The sequence below is a fragment of the Zalophus californianus genome, chromosome 12 (genome assembly GCF_009762305.2).
Source record: "Zalophus californianus isolate mZalCal1 chromosome 12, mZalCal1.pri.v2, whole genome shotgun sequence".
In the NCBI taxonomy this organism is placed as follows: domain Eukaryota; kingdom Metazoa; phylum Chordata; class Mammalia; order Carnivora; family Otariidae; genus Zalophus; species Zalophus californianus.
In genome coordinates, this window is record NC_045606.1 from 73,939,780 (window position 1) to 73,961,220 (window position 21,441).

The 21,441-nt window shown below is 44.2% G+C and overlaps 1 protein-coding gene across 1 annotated transcript in view; it reads right to left on the minus strand.

Moving 5' to 3' along the window:
- The window catches only part of WNT2 (Wnt family member 2), a 41,890-nt gene extending 22,233 nt beyond the window's left edge, over nt 1–19,657 (minus strand). Inside the window, exons 1-3 of the mRNA XM_027574299.2 lie at nt 19,533–19,657; nt 17,195–17,421; nt 11,558–11,835 (exon numbers count right to left, since the gene is read on the minus strand). Coding sequence (XP_027430100.1) covers nt 11,558–11,835; nt 17,195–17,421; nt 19,533–19,615 — 588 coding nt within the window. The 5' untranslated portion in view covers nt 19,616–19,657. The remainder of the gene's footprint in view (nt 1–11,557; nt 11,836–17,194; nt 17,422–19,532) is intronic.
- Nucleotides 19,658–21,441: the final 1,784 nt, after the last annotated feature.

Here is a 21,441-nt window from a genome sequence, read left to right on the forward strand (position 1 = left end):
TGCTGGGCTTCCCATGCAGGCGGCTGGAGGGGAGCTGCCACAGGCTTACCTGCGTTCAAAGGAAGGGGTGAGCCAAGCCGAGCACCTGGGGGCATCGCAGGGGTTGCCAGGCAGTCTGGGCTTTTTGTGTTTGTTTTTCACGATTACTTTCAGAATTTTTAATTAAAGAAATATGTGCCCCTGGTTTAAAAAGATCAGATAGTCCAGGCAGGATCAGTGTGAAAAGCTGAAACCTTCTGTTGTACCCTCCTCTCTCCCCCTTGTCCAATGGTACCGCACAAGCCCAGCCGTGGCCACTCAAAAGGAATTCTGCCTGTAGCCTTTCTGGTGGTTACCTAAATGCTTGTACGAACGGTTCTGTGCTAGCGGACCCCTGACTTTGGGAGGAATAGGGAAAGGCATCCCAAGGCGCCTCTGCCAGAAAATTGTTATAAATGGAACAAATCCGCAGTAACCACGAGGTGAGTGGAGCCCTCTGGAGGGTGCAGTGCCATGTTAGCACAACCGAAGGTGGCAGCCCTGTGTGTCACTGTTGACCTACTAATCTACAGAGGGCATTTCCTAAGAGACTTCTTAAAGAGGTTGAGAATTTATCCCGGCCCTTACTTTCCTCGCCCCACCTCTCAACAATTCTGGGGATCTAGGCAACTTTAAGGCCCAAAGTTGATTCTTGTTCCAAAAGTCTCGGGTGCTGTCTCATATGAAGACATTGCAGTCCCTCTTCCCTCCTCCCCTTCTGCTTCCCAGTCTCCATCAGCAGCACTTGTCCTTTTATAGGGACAAAGATGAGGCATACAAATCCTATTCCGTGACTATAGGTGTCTCCCACACTGTGTCTAGACGTTGACTCTAAAAATTGGAAACAATCAACATGGAGGTAGTCGTGTTAACTGTGCAAGCAAGGCCCATGCTAGGACTGCGTGCGGGTCATAACCTCTGATCCAGCATCACAGCCTCTGTGCCAAAGAAGAATGTTATTGGAGTGAAGTCTGGGGTTTTCCCATTTTCCTCGCTACCAAGTGCATTTACTATAACCTGATCTTTTGCACGCTCACCATCCTTCCGTCTGTCCCTGGAGCCTCCACGATCCTCCACTTTCTTGCAACCTGGACTGGCTACACAGCTGAGAGCCAACATCATGCCCTCCCAGTTTGGACACACTACTCTGCTAGATGCCATGTTTGCTCTTTTTTGGTTTATTCCTTCTCTTTGCAGCAACTTCTTAACTCTTTCAATGTGCACGGGGGATACGTTGTCTGAATTCTTATGCATCTAAAATGTCTTTATTCAACCTTCATACTTGACTAATAGTTCAGCTGGGTATAGCATTCTGGGTTTAAAATAATTTTTCCTCAAAACTGAAGGTGTTGCTCCACAGGCTTTGGCTCCTAGTGGTTCAGAGGGGAAGTCTGATGTCTGGCTGATTCTTTGGCTTTTGTTTTCATTTCACTTTGTGTTTTTTTCTACATGGAAGTCTACAGAAACTTTCCTTTATCCTGGGTGTTCTGAAATATCAGCATGATACTTAGGATTTTAAGAAAAAAAAATAAATTAATCCTGCTCAGCTCTCAGCGGGCTCCTTCAGTCTGGAAACTCTTTCAGCACAGAGACATTCTCTTAATATTTTTCTATCCTCAGTTTTTTTAGTTTCTTCATGGCATTCTAATTAGTCAGTTGCTGAGGCTTCTCAATTGATCCTTTATGTCTTTTATATTTTCCCTCTTATATTTTTAATACTTTCTTTCTGGCTTCTTGAGGAAGAAATTCCATTAAAGTAACACTCCTGGCTCTCACCATTCCCTTACTCATTTCTCTCCAGGGGAGGAGAAATGACTGGTCCAACTGGTGAGTTTAGAGGAAGGACAGGGCTTGTGTGCCTAGGTTCCTTCTTGTTGGGCATCTGCCAACCTGTGGAGAAGATGAGTTATGATCAGTTCCTTCCCTCCAGCAAGGGGCTCCCTGCAGGGGCTCCAATGTACAGCCTGTGACAGGGTGAGTAAGTCTGTCCAGTTCAGGGGTGGAGTGCTAGGAAGTGCTTCGAGACTTTGAAGCTACATCCTCCAGTGCAGCTTTTTTTCAGCAGAGCAACAGACGTTTTTATTCTAGCCATCCATCTCCTTTATCCACTTTTCAGTTGGTTTCAAATTCAAGAGGGAAAGATGGGTATTGTTTATGGATCTCCTTAAACTCCACTTGTCTTTTGGGCTGCTTTTTTTCTTTTCCTTTTTTCCTTTTCTTGCTTTTTTTTTTTTTTTGACGCAAACTTGGTATATAACATTATACAAGTTCCAGATGTACAACATTATAATTTGGTGTCTCTATACATTACAAAGTGATCACCACCAAAAGTCTAGTTACCATCCATCCTACAATTGACCCCCTTTACCCGTTTCATCCACTGCTTCACCCCCTTCCCCTCTGGTACCCATCAACCTGTTCTCTAGGAGTTTATTTTTGTATTGCTTTGCTTGTTCATTTTGTTTTTTAGATTCCACATATGAATGAAATCATACGGCATTTGTCTGTCTCAATCTGACTTACTTCACTTCGCATAATACCTTTGAGATCTGTGCTGTCACAAATGGCAAGATTTCATTCTTTATGGCTGAGTAGTATTCCACTGTGTACATATACCACACACTATCCATTCATTCTTTATGGCTGAGTAGTATTCCACTGTGTACATATACCACACACTATTTATCCATTCATCCACTGCTTCTGTATCTTGGCTATTGTAAATAATACTGCAGTGAACATGGGGTGGAGAAACTTTACAAATTAGTCTTTTAGTATTCTTCAGATAAATACTCATACATGAAATAGTCATATGGATCATATGATAGATAGATCTATTCTTAGTCTCCTGATGAATCTCCATACTGTTTTCCTGTGCTTCTCGTTATGTTTTCTGGGAGGGTTCTTTGGCTTTCTCTTCCAAGTTCTTTCCTACTCTCTAGCTGTCACATTTTCAAAGCATCCATTCTTACAGTTTATGGATGTTAACATCTTCTGAAATATCTATGAGGAGACTAATTAGGCTTTTAAAAAATTCTCTTCTCATCCCTGTGTTATTGTTTTTTCTTCCTGGGGTCATTTTTTCCTACAATTTTTGGTCTTTTTCTCTCTTGCTGATGAATTTAATCAAATATATGGTAATCCTTGGACAGTCTCTTCATATTTAAGAATGAAGTCCCAAAAAGGTATTTAGGAATGCAGGTTATATGGGTGGGGCTTATGGGCCAGAGAGGTTTGATTTCTGGTGAGTAGGTAGGACGTTGGCTGTTATGTTGGAGAGACTAACTCCAGAAAGCCTGGGAGGTTATGCTAGACTTTGAGGAGTTCTGCTCATGGGGGAAGGGGAGTGGAGTGGATGGGCTCATTATTCCATCTATGGGTTTTTAAGTTGGTCCCAGTTTTCAGGCCTATGCTTCTCTCCAGTGATGCTCCAGTTGAGCATCTTGGTTCCCACTTTAGCTATTGTCCAGTCTGCTTTTTCCTTCCCCACCCCTCCATCTGCTTTTACTCTCCTAGACTGTGACTTCTTCATCCTTCTTTATCAGTTACAATTTCTTCATTTACTTCCCACTTCCCAGAAATTTGTCGGGCCCTCTCATTTCTTTGACCATTCTCCTTATGGTTGGTTTAAACCATTTTTTATCCCATTGCTATAATTTTAATGAGGTTTTGGGAGGAAGATGTGAAATGCCATACGTCTTGTCCACAGCCGTGGGTCTGTTTGCACTCAAATGTCTGGGAGGGGACGAGGACGGTGGGGTGGGGGGTAACCTCCCCATCTTCCAATGACACGTCTGCACTGTTCAATTTACTTTTGTTTGTGCAAGTCTTGTTTTACAGCAGGAAGAAAGAACACTAGAAAGATTTGATGATAGCGACTTGCTGTCTCTGTTCAGTGTGTGATGCTGAAAGCTTCTTCCAAAAACAGGTCCATGACACAGGTCCTATTTTCTCTTTTGTCTCAGATCTCTCCTAAAGGGTCTCTTCTGCTTCCTTCTTTGATTCTTAATGGCTGCTCCTTCAAGGTTGCTGTCAAGATTCCATTTCTAGCCTTCCCTACCTCCCGTCTCACATTCTCATGGCCTCTGTGGCTTTTCATATCACCAAAGTGGCCAGCATGGTCAGCATCAACCCTTTGCCCCTCGCCGTTCACTTAATCCCCTCTCATTTTTATTCTGTGGCATCCAGTGAGTAAATACTTGCTCATTTGACATGACTACTTAAAAATAAATAAATATGACTCCTAAGGACAGCAGTACCCTTTTGGTATTCAGCCTCATGGAAATCATTTTTAGCTTGCCAGATAACTTCTCTCAAAAAATCTTCGATAGGCTCATAATTGCTTCAGTGCTAAAATCATACTTAGCAGATTCTTTATGTGGCCCTTAAATCTCTAATTTTGAGCATTTTAAGCCGTTGGTCTTCAGAGGCTATTTTCTAGACTTAAGATTTAAGAAACTTCTACAGATTAGCCTTCTATACCAAACAGACAATAGTCTGTATGTTTAAAAAAAAAAAAAAAAACTATAGAAGAAGGTAATGCATGCATTGAGCAGGCTAGAACAACTCTATATTTATCTGCCCAACTTATTGTCAGAGCATAATAATGAAGCATAACATTCATTAGGGTCTTACCATATGTCAAACCACACTAAGCACTTTATACTTGCTACTTATTAACCCACCCAAGCACTTCACATTCACTGTCTTATATAAGCCACACAAACATATAAAATATATCATATTTTTATCCCCATTTCACAGATGAGGACATTGAGATACCTAGAAACTGAGGCTCTTGCCCTAGGTCTCACAGGCAGTGTGGCTGAGGCAGGATGTAACCCAAACATGACTGGCAGCAAGTCTACACTTCAAATTACTCTACCAGCATTTGCCATACTGGGGTTTGCCACTCTGCCCTCCCCAGGGGTTCATGTTCTCTGGGTTCAGTGAGTTTTATGAAAGTTTTTACATGTAGCGTTGGCATATCTAATTATAGTCTACAAAGAATTATTTGTCAGTTAGAAAGACTTCTCCCAAGGAGAATGAAATTTTGGTTTAAGTCAGCTTTGCTGAAAATGGCTCCCAAGCTACCCCAGGGTATCTTTGTAAGACTTCTATACAGGGCATCTCTTCCTATCAGAACAAGGGCAATCCACCTAAGCTTGCCTTAGAAGTTTAGTTTAGAATTTATTTTAGGTCCTTATATGCTATGTTTTAACTAAGTTACTTAATTAAACATGGGCATTCAAAGAAGTGTTAGTACTTCACTTTTTTATTTGAGTGTATGCCACAAAGCAACTCATATAATTCTGGTCTTATATCAGTTTTCCTGAGGGAAACACACTTTAAAAACATATTTAATTTTCAGACGCTGGCTTAAAGCCAAGTACATTTATTAACAAATCCTTTTGACAGGTCCACATCTCTAAGAAAAGAGTTACTGAAAATTAAACCAACTCTATCTTTCAAACATACAAGCTCTGGAACGAGGAAAACAAGGGACATCTATTAGACACCTGTGCAGTTGATTTGCGTACGCAATCATTTATTAACTCAAATGAGATACTGTGATTTCTTGAGCACTGTCATTCTTCAAAAACAGTGACAGCTGTTTTTGGAATTTAAAATCAGACCCACCACAGGGTGGGCTTAGCTAGGAAATATAAAGTGTGGAATTTATATTTGTGGAATTCAAGAACATTACCGTTGACTAGCCATATATATAATAATTCTTATTGACTAACGAGGCCAGTCTAAAAACATTTTCTATGAATAATAGAACTTTACATGGAACAATAACAATTTTGTTAAAAATTATTCTCTGCTTTGGGACTTTGATTCTGGTTAGTTTTTGATTCATATGCTCTATAAAGATCTATAGTATCAAGCACATACTATGTTTAGGTAAAAGACACGGGTGAGGTTGGCAGAACTGATCTACCTTTTCAAAATGCATTTAATTCTACTAACTAAGGAGACCAATTAGAAAGCAAATACCTATGAAGTGAGATTTGTGCCTCATAAGGAAGGATGCTCCACATTATTTAAAGGAGGGTTTAGATGAATAGGAGGTTAAAGCAATCTGGCTCTGTAGTTCAGTTTGATTTTATCATTTTCTATCAATATTCCTTACTTTTTGAGAATGTGATTTCTTTTTAATCACGCCCAGTTCTCTTGGTTCAGAACCATTAATAATTATTTATCTTAAGGGGCATCTTGGAAGTTTTTATTAGGCCCAAGATTACTTGCCTGTAATAAGTCTGTGCTTATGTCTTGGACAATATCCATTTCTGTTTGACTTTGGACATGTTTCCTATAGACAGAAGTATCTTCTTTGTCCCCAGTGCCCCAGTGCTCCATGGCACTGGCCTTGCATGGCCCTGGTTTGGGCAGCACGTGAACTAGAAACTCTGAATCCCTTGACCCTCCAAACTTCTCCCATGTAAAATACGGGAAGCCAAGTAAAGTCTGAATTTCAGATGATTTCAGCTAGCAAGTCAATTCAATTTGTTTGCTAATTCCAGCCACCCTCTTAGACCTTAGTCTCTTCATATGCAAAATATGGACAGTTATGGTACCTGCCTTTTAGTCCTGCTTAAAACCCAGTGTATACATTTTATTTGATGTGGAAATCCTCTTTGGGTAACCTGTCTAAAGTCATGCTCAAGTATTAGAGCCAATATTCTGATTGTAGAGCCCAGCCTCTGTACTGCCTTGGTCAAGAGGCCTTCACTAGCTGAGAACCCCTAATGAATAAAGTAGCCAATAATAATGTAAACATTATGTTAAAAATACAAATTTCAACACAGTTGCCATATGCTAATTTTTTGTTAGTATACATAAGAAAGCCTAATATCTACATCAGCCCTTATATGTATATTTAAGGCTGAAAATAAAATTCAGGGAAGTAAACATTTCTTATAATTTTCCTACTCTATTTAAGGCATTAATTCAAACACATTATAGAACACCTGAACTGAAATCTATCACTCTTTCAAAGGGGACTCCAGAGGAATTAAGAATGCGTAAGAGCGGAACTTAAATATTTAATTTCTCCTGCATTGCTCAGTGCCTTCCTGTTGTTTCCCAGCGATATCCAAATCTCTCTGCACGGCATTCGAGGCTGAGATCTGGCAGACTCCAATTTGCAGCCTCAGCTGCTATTAAGTCTCAGTTATGAACTCCACCCTAGAGCCCTCGTCATTCCTCAACTTTGATGTTCTTTCTGCTCCAGTATCTTTCTTGGCCTTGCAGTTTTTCTTCGTCCTGGAAAGAATTTTCCCTATCTCAGTCATGGGAAATCTTTATCTCCAGCTCCAACACCCAGTTCTGTTGGGACATAACCTTTCTCTCCTCATGGGGCTCACTGGCCCCATGGCTGATTCTTCTGTTAATACCCGCAGCCTGGAGCTGGTCCGGCAATGGTGTCTCACTTGTCTCCTGAAGGACACGTCAAAAGTTTCTCGTGGGCAGGAGCTTCTTTGTCTTACGCTTTCCCACCTACGGCTTTAGGGCCCCAAACTGTGCCTTTCCCAGAGCAAGGCTTTAATTATTGGTCGACCTAGATTTAGTCCCGTGGCACGCAGGACTCTCAGAGTGGCAGCACGCCATTAGTTGGAACTTTCTGAATCCACCCAGTAAGGCCAAGTTGCTTCAGGAACGCTCACAGTGACAAGCCGTTATGTTTTGGCTTTTAAAAGAATGGTCCCCCTGTTGTAAAAAGTCCTACAAATTCATTGTAGGGTGCTTGTGAAAGAAAGACCTACCTCAAGGGGGGCCGCCCGGGTGGCTCAGTCAGTTAAGCGTCTGCCTTGGGCTCAGGTCATGATCTCAGTGTCCTGGGATCCAGCCCCGCGTCAGACTCCCTTACTAACCCTCTCCCACTCCCCCTGCCTGTGTTCCCGTTCTCGCGCTCTCTCTCTCTCTCTCTCTCTCTGTCAAATAAATAAATAAATAAAATCTTAAAAAAAAAAAAAAAAAGCCCTACACCAAGGGAAAAAGGTCATCATTAAACTACCTTCCAAGGGCAACTGCTGCTTTTTGTAAAATACAGAAACACTGTGTTTTCCTCAGAAATGCTCAACAGAGACCCCATGGAAGGTCCAGGAGGACAGAAGGGTAAGCACTGCCTGGCTTGAGCCCCAAGCCCAGCGCGTCACAACTGTGTGACTCTTTAGTCACTGCATCCAGCCCAGTCTGCAGCTTGCCAGCCGAAAAGTAGGAATACTCATGCTGGTTTATATCCTACAGGGTTTCTTGGAAGATCAAATTACAAAACGTTGGATAGGATTTTAGGGACTAGAAAATATTACCTGCCTATTTATTAGTGTGTTTAACTGTACCAAAGATGAGTCTATGGATACCTGGAGCAAACGGACTGAATCCTAAGTAATAGGTCCCACTGGGTCTGTGTCTAGATCTATTGCTAAAGTCACAGATGACCTTTGCTTCACTAAAGAGAAAGGAATGAACTTTTATTGAGCACCATTGCATGTCAGGTTCTGTGCTATTTGCCTTATTCTTGTCTTCCCACAGCACCACGGAACACGCTTTACACAGGAGAAAAATGGAATTTTGGTGAGTAAAGCCATTGGTATTGCAAGATTAAAACTAAGGTGGGTCTGATTTTAAATTCCATAATCTTTGTATTTTCGCTACAGTAAGAGAACTTCGGGGGAAAGAGTTTTTATGGAATTCTTATCATGCACCTTTCCAGTGACTGGAGGGCAGTATTTGGTTAGATCACAGATTATTTTGATTCTCTTAGAAAAGACTCTCTTAGAAAAGGTCCAAGAAGCTGTGACTATTTCAATGAGTCGTAATTACTTGTGACTATTTCTAAAGAGTAGACTAATGTTAAAGCCATTTTCAAGCTTATGAAAGGGTACAAATGGTGGATATCTACCAAGTAACTTTGTCTTGTAATTTGTATATCTTAAAAAATCATTGAGAAGTTTTCATGGCATGGCATCTTTAGACTTAAAGAGAACTGTTGAGAGAAACTGGAATTTCCTTCTGGATAGAATGTTGGTTTTGAAGAAGGTAGATTTGTCTTTTTAGACCTTAACAATCTGATTTGGAGGTGGAAACTTAGACTCAATCAAGGATGAATTTTCAAGCATATCTGAAGGGAAAAAGCTATTACAAATTCTGAGGCTGTGATTAAAATAAAAAGATGTAACAGCACAGAGGATCTGAAATGATATTACAGTACAGAGACACATGAGGGTGCTCTAAGCAGCTGCTATAATAAATGAATTAAACTGTTCAAATATTAGGGTAAAATGAAGGTCCATTGTGAATGGCAGCGTGGAATTCGCTTTGTAGTGTTGGCTAAACATCATCTCGGAATCGATGTTTTTTCTTTTAAATAAAATGGTCCCGCGACCCACATTTTAAAAAGTAGAGGATGTTTGTATTGGACAATCTGGGAAACACTGAAAAGCACAAAGAAGAAAATAAGGAAAGGACAGTGCTCTCCGCTCTGGGAGGCTGGGGCTTTCTAGAGCCAGGTCAGTTGGAGGCTTAGCTCAGGAGGCCTGCCTTCAAACACAAGCCCAGCCTGTTCTCATTTTGATTCCACAGACCTTCTGCTGGTAAGAAGGGGGAGCAGAGACTGGGGGTCTAATGACCGCAAGAAGAGAATTAGAGACGCATGTTTATCTCAATACATTTACTCTCATTAAAGTTCATATTCACTGACATCATGCATCTCCTTGAAAAAGTCTGCCCACCCACCATTAATTAAAGCCACATTTTAAAAAGTCAGTGTGTGCACTTTTATTCCAATCAAAAGTAGCCTCCTAAGTTTTGCAGACTAGGCAGAGAATATCTGAGGCCTGACGGCTGCTCACCTCTACACAGTGAAGAACCATGTGATTTATATTAAAAGTTAAGTTAAATCAGGGCCTTCAATATAATAGCTAAGCTCTATTGTCTTGAAGGGGTGAAACATTCAAAACCTAATGGCCTATTAAGCAAAAGTAACATTTCTTTTGATAAATCGACATTCTTTTGGTTACACTGTAGGACCACATGCCTTTACCTTTACAAATAGTCTTCTAGATCTAACTACACACCCTGCTTGAATAATTAAGCAGCACGCTCCTATCAAAGACACCACACTTTATAACTTATACATGTGGTATCAATGTCAAAACACAGGTCAATGTAAATTTCTTTTAATCTAAACCATTGCACAAACAGTAATTACCAATAGTTGTAGGATTACACAACCATAGTCTATATTCTTGGCAGTAGTCACTGTAGGTTCATAAATTCATGAAAATAAGGAATGTTGATTTTTAAAGTTCAAGAAAGGTACTGTTTGTAAACAGCTCAGGTCACACTCATTTTATTCCATGTGTTAAGCAAGACTTTCCTTCCAATTTCCTTTAAATGAGATTTGTTCTTTCCATAAGCCTAGTAAAAGGGTTTTCATCCAAACAGATCTGCATTCTTTTCAATTCTTTTTTCTATTAAAGCCCTCCTGGGGACCTTTCAATTTTATGCTGATCTTTCTTTATATATTAATGTCAAGCACATTTGTGTTTCGTGTTGATAAAAGAGAAATTACGGTTATCTCTTCTCATTGGCAGTTCGATTATTCTAGAATGGTTTGACCAAATATTTGATTAGCCAGTTTATGTTTTTTTTACACAAAGAGATAATGTGTGGCATCCAAATTCTCTAGTTATTCTGGTCCGGTCACCATGCAGAAAGAAATGGCACATCAACACATCTGAATACTAGCTCTGAAATGGTTTACTCCTGGGCCAAAGCACCCCTGGGCCAGGAGTTGAACCGGAGTGCTAGTACTGACTTTGCTACTGACTCTCCCCGTGACCTTGAGCACCTTAGGGCCTGTTGCCTCACCCAACAAATGGGGGTGAGGAGGTGAATAATGACTGGGTACCCACAGCCCAGGAAGTTAGTCAGGACTAGTGGATGAGGGGCCAGAGCACCCCTTTGGGACATGTCTTCCCTTGGTCCACTTACTCATCCAGTCCCAGAAACCACAAGGTGGGGCTTTTATGCATGAGAGTTGGGTTGGGTTCTAAAAAGAGCATCTCTAAATCTAAAAGTCAACAAGCCGTGCCTGGTGGGTTGCTTTCCTGATGAGTTTGAGAGAAGATGCCCTGATCCCCTCAGATACAAGCATTCCATGTCCCATTGGTACGTGGGATGAAGCCCTACCCTCACCCACAGATGACATCTTCTGTCTAGAGGATACAGTATCCAGAGGGACCATAAAACACTTGACTCTACACAATGCCAAAAGCAGTGGGTGGACTCCAGCTCAGCCGTGGGAAGGAAGGTGGAGTGCGGGTGGAGACATTTCAACCCAGTCCATGGTATTCTTTAGAATCTAAAGATTCTGGGGCGGGGGTCGGGGGAGGGGTGGGGGGTGGGCAGGGCAGTGGGCAGGTGGGACTGTATAGCATTTTATCCACTCGAGGAAAGCTTAAGGTAAGCTTGGCTTAAGTGGTTGACCAAGCCATGCAGTCTAGAAAACGAGCGCCTCGGCCGTCCATACCTTCCTGCCGGCTCTGTTGTTGTGAAGGTTCATCAGGGCTCTGGCGTCCTTTCCCTTCCTTTCCTTGGCATCCACAAAGGCTCGGGCAAACTTGATCCCGTAGTCAATGTTATCACTGCAGCCACCCCAGTCGAAATTGCCCTTGCTGTCCTTGGCGGTCCCCTTCTTCTTCGGATCGCAGGAACAGGATTTTAGTTCTCCTTGGCTACAGGCCCTGGTGACGGCAAACACAACTCCAGCTGAGGAGACGGCGTAAACAAAGGCAGATTCCCGACTACCTGCAACAGAAATGCTTTTCTTAAACGTGGTCTGGAATTGCTGGTTGTGAACAGCGTTCACTCTGCAGCTGTGGCCCGCCCGCTCCACCTCTGGCGTACTTCGCCACGGGGCGGGAAGGTTCTGGTGTTCCTGAAGGGTTCTCGTCTAGAGCCGGGGCTCGCTTGGGAATAGGAATTGTGTCCATGTCATAAAAGCTTTTGTCAGATTAGGCATCTGTGTGACAACCGTCTTTCACGTCAGTTAAGCGTATAAAGGAAAACGGAGCAAAAGCGTGTCTTGTCCCCCTCCTGGCTTTACGTTTACCTCCTGTCCTGGAGGAGTGGTGTGAGGCCTTGGAGGCCTTCCTTCCGTCTGTAACGGAGTCGGTCACGCCACAAACCGTTTGGTATTCGTGCTACGGCAGCTGTCCTTGAAAGCCCTTTCCAAGCTTGCAGGTCTCAGTGAGGACACCCTGTCACATAAACAGCCGAGGCCCAAAGCCTGAATTCAAAGACCGCCTAGAGGGGCACCTGGGTGGCTCAGTCGTTAAGCGTCTGCCTTCGGCTCAGGTCATGGTCCCAGGGTCCTGGGATCGAGCCCCGCATCGGGCTCCCTGCTCCGCGGGAAGCGTGTTTCTCCCTCTCCCACTCCCCCTGCTTGTGTTCCCTCTCTTGCTATGTCCCTCTCTGCCAAATGAATAAAATCTTTAAAACAAAAACAAAGACCCCCAGGGGCTGAGGCCGGGAGGAGAATTCAGGCAGTAACCAGCTCTGTGCCTTCAGCCCAGGGAGCTCTGGCTCAGCATCAACTTTCACGAGTAATCGAGAGATTGTTGAAGGCAATATGCAATATCCTTGAATCACATACTACGTCTGACTATTAAGGTGAATTTACTTTCTTCTGGAACACCTGCACTAATCACTGGTATTGGGTAAAAGACAGTGAAAAGCTTTTCTTTGGTTTTTCTGGAAGGAAACAAATTTACCGCCTATAATTAGACTTGGGCAAGAACCCTTTGGGGTGCTTTCTTAGAATTGTTCTTTATTAGAGCACAAGCTACTTTCCCTTACAGGCTGAAAGGTACATATTTCAGTGCAATAACTACATTAAATTATTTTAATAATCTGTAGTAACTCATAACACGGTGTTGTGGTATAGTGACAGATATAAGGCTCTTTAGGGTCTGTGTGCACCTCATTTTTCAAGTGGAGCTGTATTTCATTGTTATTAGCGTGCCCTTTTATTAATGGGTGCTGCAGCAAATATATTAACAATCAAAATAGAAGCTGAACAACCTCATGCCAATGCAAGGCAGAAAATGGAGGGCCATTCGGTGATTCAATATGTCAAGACGAGTGTGACTTTTTGAACCACACAGCTGGGAGAACAAACCACCTTCTCGCCTTGAAGCCCTGCATGTTTCCGTTTGTCATTCAGTGCTAAAATTTATTATATGTCCCTTGCAATATTTGCTCTGCTAGTCTCATTATTAAAAATCAGGAAAACATATCTACACCATATTAAATGGCACTTACCTCAGCCTTCAAAGAATATCTCCCCTGAAACCTCTAACCATCAAAAAAGGAATCCATCATGCCCTGTATTTAGGTAAAATCAATTATATGAATATTTGCCATAGGTAGCAGGTAGCACTCTCCAGGGAGAAATGTGATGGTCATAGAGCTCTTTTAAAGAGTCCCAGGTTATATTACAAGGATCATAGATTTTCTAAGTGAATTGAGATGTTTTGTAAAAGAAGGTGATTAATAGATACTAACGTAGCTTAATCTCAGGTAGTGACTTTCAGATAAATAAAATTTTTATTACACCCATTTTATAGTTTAGGAAAATGCCTTGTCCATAGTTACCCCCTTGATCTGCTAATGCCTGGTTTTGTATTTGGAGTGTGGTGCCTTCATTTAGAGATGCCACGGAGGGGAGAGATTCCAAATGCTTAATGTATTTAGCAGTAGTCTTAGTTCTTAAGGAGAAAGAAGAGCAATTTTATGAGGTGGTCTTTTAGGGGAAAGGTATGGAAGATGTGGATAATACAATGTCAGTGACCAGACAGTATTTTGAAAGCAGTAGAGGAATAAATTGCCTAGGTGAATTCATCCTAGCGTAACTGGCAAACAATTACCTTGATTTGTTGGCTGAAAGAAGGAAGAAAAATCACTGAAAATGTACTGTGTTTCTGAAGTAATTTCCAAAGCAAAAATATCACCTTTCTAAATATTTGTCATTTATTATTCAAACACATTACTAAATACCTAGATGTCTATATATTTCAATGCAAAACTTAGCACATTGATTGACTTTTCATTTTACCTCCAGATGTTTTGGTATCATGTAGATAACGGCCTTAAGATGTTTTCAGTTAAGTGTCTTAGATGAATCACTAAAATGCTATGTGTGAAATAGTAGCACATTTCAAGAGTTGGCTTTGTAACAAAACAAATTTTGATCTTGGGCCTCTTAGAAAAACTGATTCTTTTTAAAGCCATCACAATATGAAACAAAATCCAAATCTAAACGGTGGTACTTAACTTCCTGATGTGGTTGAAGTTTCACTAATTTGGGGGTTGAGAGGGACACCTGGGTGGTTCAGTCAGTTGAGCATCTGCCTTCGGCTCAGGTCATGATTCCAGGATCCTGGGATCGAGTCTTATACTGGGCACTTGCTCAGCAGGGAGCCTGCTTCTCCCTCTGCCTGCCGCTCCCCCTGCTTGTGGATGCTCTCTCTCTCTCTCTCTCTCACAAATGAATAAATAAAATCTTAAAAAAATAATTTGGGGGTTGAGATAAGTCAAGAAATGTCTATCAAGTGCATAGGCATCATTTTTGCTGGGGCATGGGATGGTTACCTGGGAGGGCAAAACACTAGAAGCTCCACATTCTGGAAAGTTATGGGTCATTCAGCTCTCTCTTTAAATGCTTCTTTTTTTCTTTTGATACATTTACAAGGATGAGACCTACTCACCTTTTTGTTTTTTAAGGCTTATTCTAGAATTCTGGAGGTGTATTCTTGCAGGAATGTTTTTGGGTTTATTAGTTTGGTCTTTTAAGTCTCTCTGCCTATGGCTGGTGACAGTCTGTGGACTGAATGAATTGCAAATGTTTACAGAAATTGTATTGTCTTCCTCTAGCTCTCTGAAGCAAACGAGGCAAGTAAATGTTCTCCTTTTCTCTACGACCATGGGATGTTAGTAACTTTTATGTTCTCCCCATCAATGGCGTTGGCCTTTGCCTTTCCTATTCATCTATAAGGACATTTAGGTTTCCAAAAGAGAGTCCTTCACAACTTGAGATGTGAATTTCCCTCCAAGCAATTAATTGTAAAAATCTTTGGATAGCTTCACTGGAATTTCTTGATTATATCCAGGATAAACTACGTTAGGCCAAATGCAGCCCTCCCATAACCAACACAAAATCATCCCCGACAGTCACAGGAGTTTATATAAATGTCCAGGAAGAAATCTGGCCTTCTGTGAAGAACGGAAAGAGATTGTGTAGCATGAGTGTTTTACGTTTTGAGTACTTTGGCAAAGCATTCAGCTTCATCTGAAAGAACTCTGAAGGAAGTACAGCTTAGACTCTTATTTACCTGAGGCCGGACACTAAGTCAAACGACCACTGCTTCCTCCTGTTCTAACCTCTTGCTTCTCAGCAACCCTACAGCCAAGATGAAAGGATTTTACAGTTGAATCCCCAGCTTAGCTGGACATGCTATCTTTAGGTTCCGTGGACAAAACCCCTTCCTCTGATTGGTGATCTAAAGGTTTTTATTCAATATGGAGACATCTGAACGGATTTTTGCAGACAGAATTTGGAGGTGAACCTTTTGTAAATGAGAAGGATATTTAATTTGTAACGATTGAAAAATGATTGTGAGTACTTTGGAAAGGAAAGTCCTCATACAGCCTCAAACACTGAGAGCCTGTCCACAACATGCCCAAAGATCACTGGTGTTAGATATTTGTAAACTGTCTCTGACAAGGTCCAGCACTTTAATTGATTCACTGGTGAGCTAATCTAGGTGAAGTCTCAAAATTCCATGTAGCTGAAATTTACTATTAACCTTTCAAAAATTTGTGATGTCATATTGAAACTCCAAAAGGAATGCACGAGGATATAGTTCTTAAACTAGAGAATAAAATTGCAGAATATCGCAGTAAATTAACTTTAGGGATACACTGAGTGAGAGTACTACGCCCTTGGGGGATTTTAGAGACATTCAGTTATGCATTTGGCCTCATAAAACCCTAGGGCTGTGATGATTACATGATAGGAACACCCTCTGTTAAGCATTACCAAGTGTACAGCCTGGACAATTTTCTTAGGAATGGGGGGGCGGTGGGCAAAAACAAGGGTAGTTTCCTCTTTCTGGGGTTCACACATAAACTGTTGTGTTTTCAGTCGGATTTCCCAATAGCCAATGGGCCATGCTACTACTTGAAGAATGCTAGTAGTGCCAGGTTAAGGGATGGGTATTTTTGACAATGAAATCTGATTTTCAGTTAATTTGCTCTGATTGTATACCAGCTTCTTCCCATATTCAGAACTTTTAAGAAATTTATTATGTAATTAGATAGTGTTTACTGCTCCTTCTAAGTAAAACAGAAACAAAACAAACATGTATGTTTGAAGATTATGTACTCATGGTTCTCACACAAATCCTCCATAAGTATTATTCTTCCAAAAATGTGCCTGAAAAACAACAGGCGCTCACTACGAGTTCATCCATTCATTCTACTCTTCCGTGGGTGAACGGTGCCTACCCCAGAAGGCATCACGCGAGTGCAGGGAAGAGAGGCTAGTCCCTACCTTGCAGAATTTACAGTCTACTGGAGAAAAAAATGTTGAATTTAGACACAGAGTGACCCAAAGCTGAGTAGCTGAATGAGAGGTGAAAGGTGCTGAGCAGAGATTTGTCTCTGCTTCTTAATAAACACATAGTTTTTTTGTTTTGTTTTGTTTTGAAATACTTTTTGGTCAGTAAAAGATTTGAGTATTCCACCTTGATCTGCTCAAATCCTCTGGAAGGTTCAAATCCCAGAAAGAAAAAAAAAAAAATCAAGAGAGCCCTGTGACTGCTTCCTCCTTTCTCCTGAAGACAAAATCTGACCCTGGCAAGGTTGTGACAGGACACGGATGGACAGAGCAAAGAGCAAAGAGACACTTCATCCTAAACTACACCGGGCCTCCTTCAAAACTTGAGGCGAGTTCCTTGGTTTATCTAGTTGTCATCTGCAAAACAGAGACAATGCCACCCAACAGAAGGAGCTTCTGACTAATAAAAGGCAAGAAAAGGTAAGCAGGGTCTTTGAAGACCCAGTCAGGGGACAGCCCCGCGGAGCTCCACGAGGGCAGGGGACTTACTTCGGAGCAGGACCTTGCCAAAGAGGCTGTGATCCCGGTCCAGCGTGTTGCAGTTCCAGCGGTGCTGGCGGAACTGGTGCTGGCACTCTGCTGTCCACTCGGCCACGCCCAGGCCAATGGCCCGCATCACGTCCGGGTGCCGGTGGCACAGCTGTCGCTGGCGGCTCACCAGGCCTGGCACATTGTCACACATCACCCTGGAGGAGCCACCTGTAGCTCTCATGTACCTGGAAAGGACCAACATGGAGGTGAAAACACCACGAATGGCCACGGCTGGTGCCATGTTGCCTGGGAAACTAAAGAGCTCAGAGCGTGGTTCAAATAGCAATTCCTTATCCTTTGGGGGACACTGGAACACAAGAGGTGGCACGGCAGGCAGGGGAATGATCTGGTAGAAGCCACCCAAAAGGGAGCAATGACTGCGTGTCTCGGACAGGAAGCCAGGGCCACCACCTGATGATGCTCCGGCCGGGGTGGAAGAGTCAAGGTCAAGAGTGAGGGAGAGGGGCAATGGGTTTGGGGAAGAAGGCTTCAGACTTTTCCCCCTGAGAAGGCTCTGATCTCCATGACACAGTGTGTCTGGGCTTCGCTTTGAGGGAAGTCAACCTTTAGAAGCTGCCTGCTCCCATTTATTTGGCCTAATGTTTAAGTGTCTTTAGAAACTGTCTGTATCTGTCTAATCAACACCTGCTGGTGGTATCTGATGTTACACCATCCTCAAAGACATGCCCTTCTTTCCTTACCAAAGAATCCTTTAAATATTTCCATTTTTCCAGCTCTCTTTGGCTTTTATAGAGAACCTTTGGAAAAAAATTCTTTCTATTGTTATTAAGGACACTAAATGTTTGGAAGAATCAAACCATGTTATAGCTCCATAAAGTACTTTTGAAAAGAAACTTTAACAAAAAATTACATCATCATCTCTACCCAGATGTTCTCTATTAGTTGTGAAATGTTTAGAAAGGTACCTTTTATATAACCCAAGCTGCCATAGGTGTCTTTTGAAGCGATCAAACAAGGAGAATGTCTTTTTCTTGTATTTTCATTATTTTATATGATCATAAAATCGTTACAGCTGTGACTTCCAAAAAATATATTTAAGTGACAGCTGAGAGACAATGTGACAAAAAACCTGGACAATAAATAATGTTTATACAACCATGGAAACAGAAATAGTCATTTTATTGAAAAATGGTCACTCTGATAAATCAATGTTTGATCCTGTGTCAGCAAAGTCAAGGCTAAACGCCTTCCTGTTCAAAGAGGCTTAGGAAGGAATTGAACCCTTCTTCCCATCAACGCTTTCCCTGGCTCCTTTGAAGAGCTCTAGGGTCTTCCTAAAATTCCCTACTCTAGCTTTTAATTTGGCTGAGACTCCTTACTTTTGCCAGATCCTTTTATTAAAAAAAAAAAAAAAACAGCCCACGATAACTGGTCTTTCTGAATCAGTATTTTAGTATCTGTTCTGAAACTTGCAGGTTCAAGGACATTACAGAGCTTACAACTCCACCTCTTTTCAAGATCAGAAGGAAGGGAGATGGAGTGGGGAGAGAATCTCCCTTTGGAACTTTTAACCACGCTAAGACCTGTTACATTTCAACATTCTGCCACTCCTTCCCTCTGCAAAATAAATCTCAGACCAGCATACAAAGGACAGCAAAGTTACTCTTTGGGGGGGGACTGTGATTTTGAACAGGGTAGCATCTTCGAGCCCCCTGGGGCTGGATCTTCCTGTTAAGGTGGTAATCTCTACCTGGAGGCAGCAAGAGGTCCTTCCGTCCCACGGGTGAAGCATTAGGAATGTGGAAGGACGAGAAATAATGCAAAATCATACGCTTTGCGTTGTGCAGCTCTCGACTGCCAGAATTGGCCCGTCAGTTTATCTTGAGGCAGTTTTGTGTGGGGTATTTAGGTGGGGGGAGAGGGTTGCAGTTTTCAAGGTGAATTTTCACACACACACACACACACACGCACACGCACACGCACGCACACACATGCCTGTGCTACAGAGCTAGAGACCCGGCTAGCGTGTTTCTCAACGGGATAAGAAATTGGCTGATTTTGCTGTCGCTCATCTGGTTCCAAATCAACCAAACATCCGAGCTTTCATTTGAGGGAGACTGGGGTTTTTTTTGGAGTTGTCAAAGCTGGAATGGTCTTCTGTGGAAAAGCAAAGGGGCTGAGGCTGAGGCGGCAGGAGAGGACAGCTGCTGGGGGTTCCGACAGGAATTTCGATTGCCGTGGCCGCGGAGAAGCGCCACCAGGAAAGGTCTATGTGGCTAGTGCGTTCCCCACTCCCATCTCCAAAATCCCCCTGCACCCGCGAGCGTGGACTTACCACCATGAAGAGCTGACCTCAGGGGTGAGCCAGGTCAAGAGCAGAGGGAGCCAGAGCCAGATTCCACCGAGAGGGGCGTTCATATTAACCCCCTTGCGTCCGCATCAGGTCAGACTCCGTGTGCGGGCGCCATGCGTGCCTGGAGCAGAAGCGCTCAGCGCCGGGAGCGCCTCGTCACGGCCGCCGGCGCCTCGCCGCGCCCCCGCCCCCCGCTCGCGTCTGCGGCGAGTGGCGAGACTCGCTGATAAAGTTTCAAACCACCAGCGGGGCGAGCGATAAAGGCCAGCCCTGGCCGCCTCGCCCACAGCCCAATTCCCCAGGCGCAGCGAGCGCGGGCAGCCCGAGAGCTCTGCGCGCCTCCTGCGCGCCCCTGTCCGTTCAGCTCCCCGCCTGCCGGGAGCAGCCGAGGGAGGGGGTGCGGCGCCGGGTGGGGCGGGGGGCGCGGGTTTTATACAAGGGTGGATGAAAGGATGGCAAGAGATGTCTGGCGATGAGGTGAGGCGGGGACGGAGGAACACCTCCGCTTGGCCTCGAGCACCCGCGGAGGTAGGCACCTTTCGGGAAGCTCCCGGTCAGAGAGCATCAGTGGGGCTCCTGCCACAGGACTGGTGTGGCGGAAAGACGAAGCTACCCTCCGGCAAACAGAAGTCTCCGAGCGTGCAATGTGGGGAAAATGAAGGAGAGGATGAGGAGATTACTGTGTACAGGATGCAAGAATCCAGAGATGATTTTCAACTCATTGCTCCGCTTCTCTCCCAACGCCAAGAGGAAGAGCGAGTGGAGATTTGGGGCTGCCGAGGCGAAGCCGGGCAAGGTTGGGGAGGGAGGGGCCAGGCCTCAGGGAAATGAAGACCTGTGGCCTTGATTCCTCGGAGCTGGGCTTATATACAGAGCTCGCAGGGTGGGGAGCCGGGAGTCCATGACCCTCCGGACCTCACCCAGGCACCCTCAGCCAAAGTGTCTGGGGAAGATGCGGTTTTTACGCACCCTCAGCTCCTCCCCGGCGCTGTGGAGCGCAAAAGATCACAGAGGGAGGAACCGAGGCAGCGGGGAGCTGCCGGGGGTCTGTGCTCCAACACGGGTCACGCCTTTGCGCCTCGCGGGGGTAAAAGGACCCTGGGTCCTGGATCTGGGCCCCCCCGCACAGAGCCAAGAGAGGCTCAGGCTCACGGGTGGAGCATCTTAAGCAGCAACTGGCTTGTAGCCCCGCCGTTTATCACCGGAAAGGAAGGAAGACCAGGAACTCGTGGCGGCCGTGAACTGTTCCATTGCTCTTTTCCTGGGGTGGAGGGACCCGCCGCCCGCCAGGGGAGCGTGCCTTGGGGAATGGGGAATGTGTGTGCGTGTTGAGGGTGGGGGTGGGCGCCGCATTGTTCGCACGGTGAGGAGGGGTGGCTGTCCAGATAGAAAGGACAGGGTCTCCCCCCCACCCACTCCCAGGGCCTGGACTAGCCGGAGCATCAGCCCTTGCTGGGCGCGAGCGCGGTGAGAGGCTGGACGGGGCCAAGCTCAGAAACGCCAAAAACCTGAAAGATGCTGTCATCGCCACCCCCATCCCCCCCGCCGATCCCTGGCAGGTCCAGCCCCTCCCAGGCTGACCCAGATACATCCCTGTTTGGGTCCGGAAAGGGAGGGGAGGGAAACAAGCACCGCGCCACCCACGACTCGGGAAGAGCAGGGCTGTGCGCCAGGGCCGCTCCATATCGCTGGGCCGCGACCCAAGGGAAGTTCTGGTCGGTCTGTGCCGGTCGGGAGGGAGGGGTGAGGAGGGCGCGGGGCAGGAGTGGGTGGGGGTTGCTTTTCTGCTCACAGTGTGTGCACACGCTGGTGGCGGCGTGGGAGGCGGGGTGAGCGATGTGATAGGCACCGAACAGCAAGAAATAATCTCATTTACCTCTTTGCTTATGCT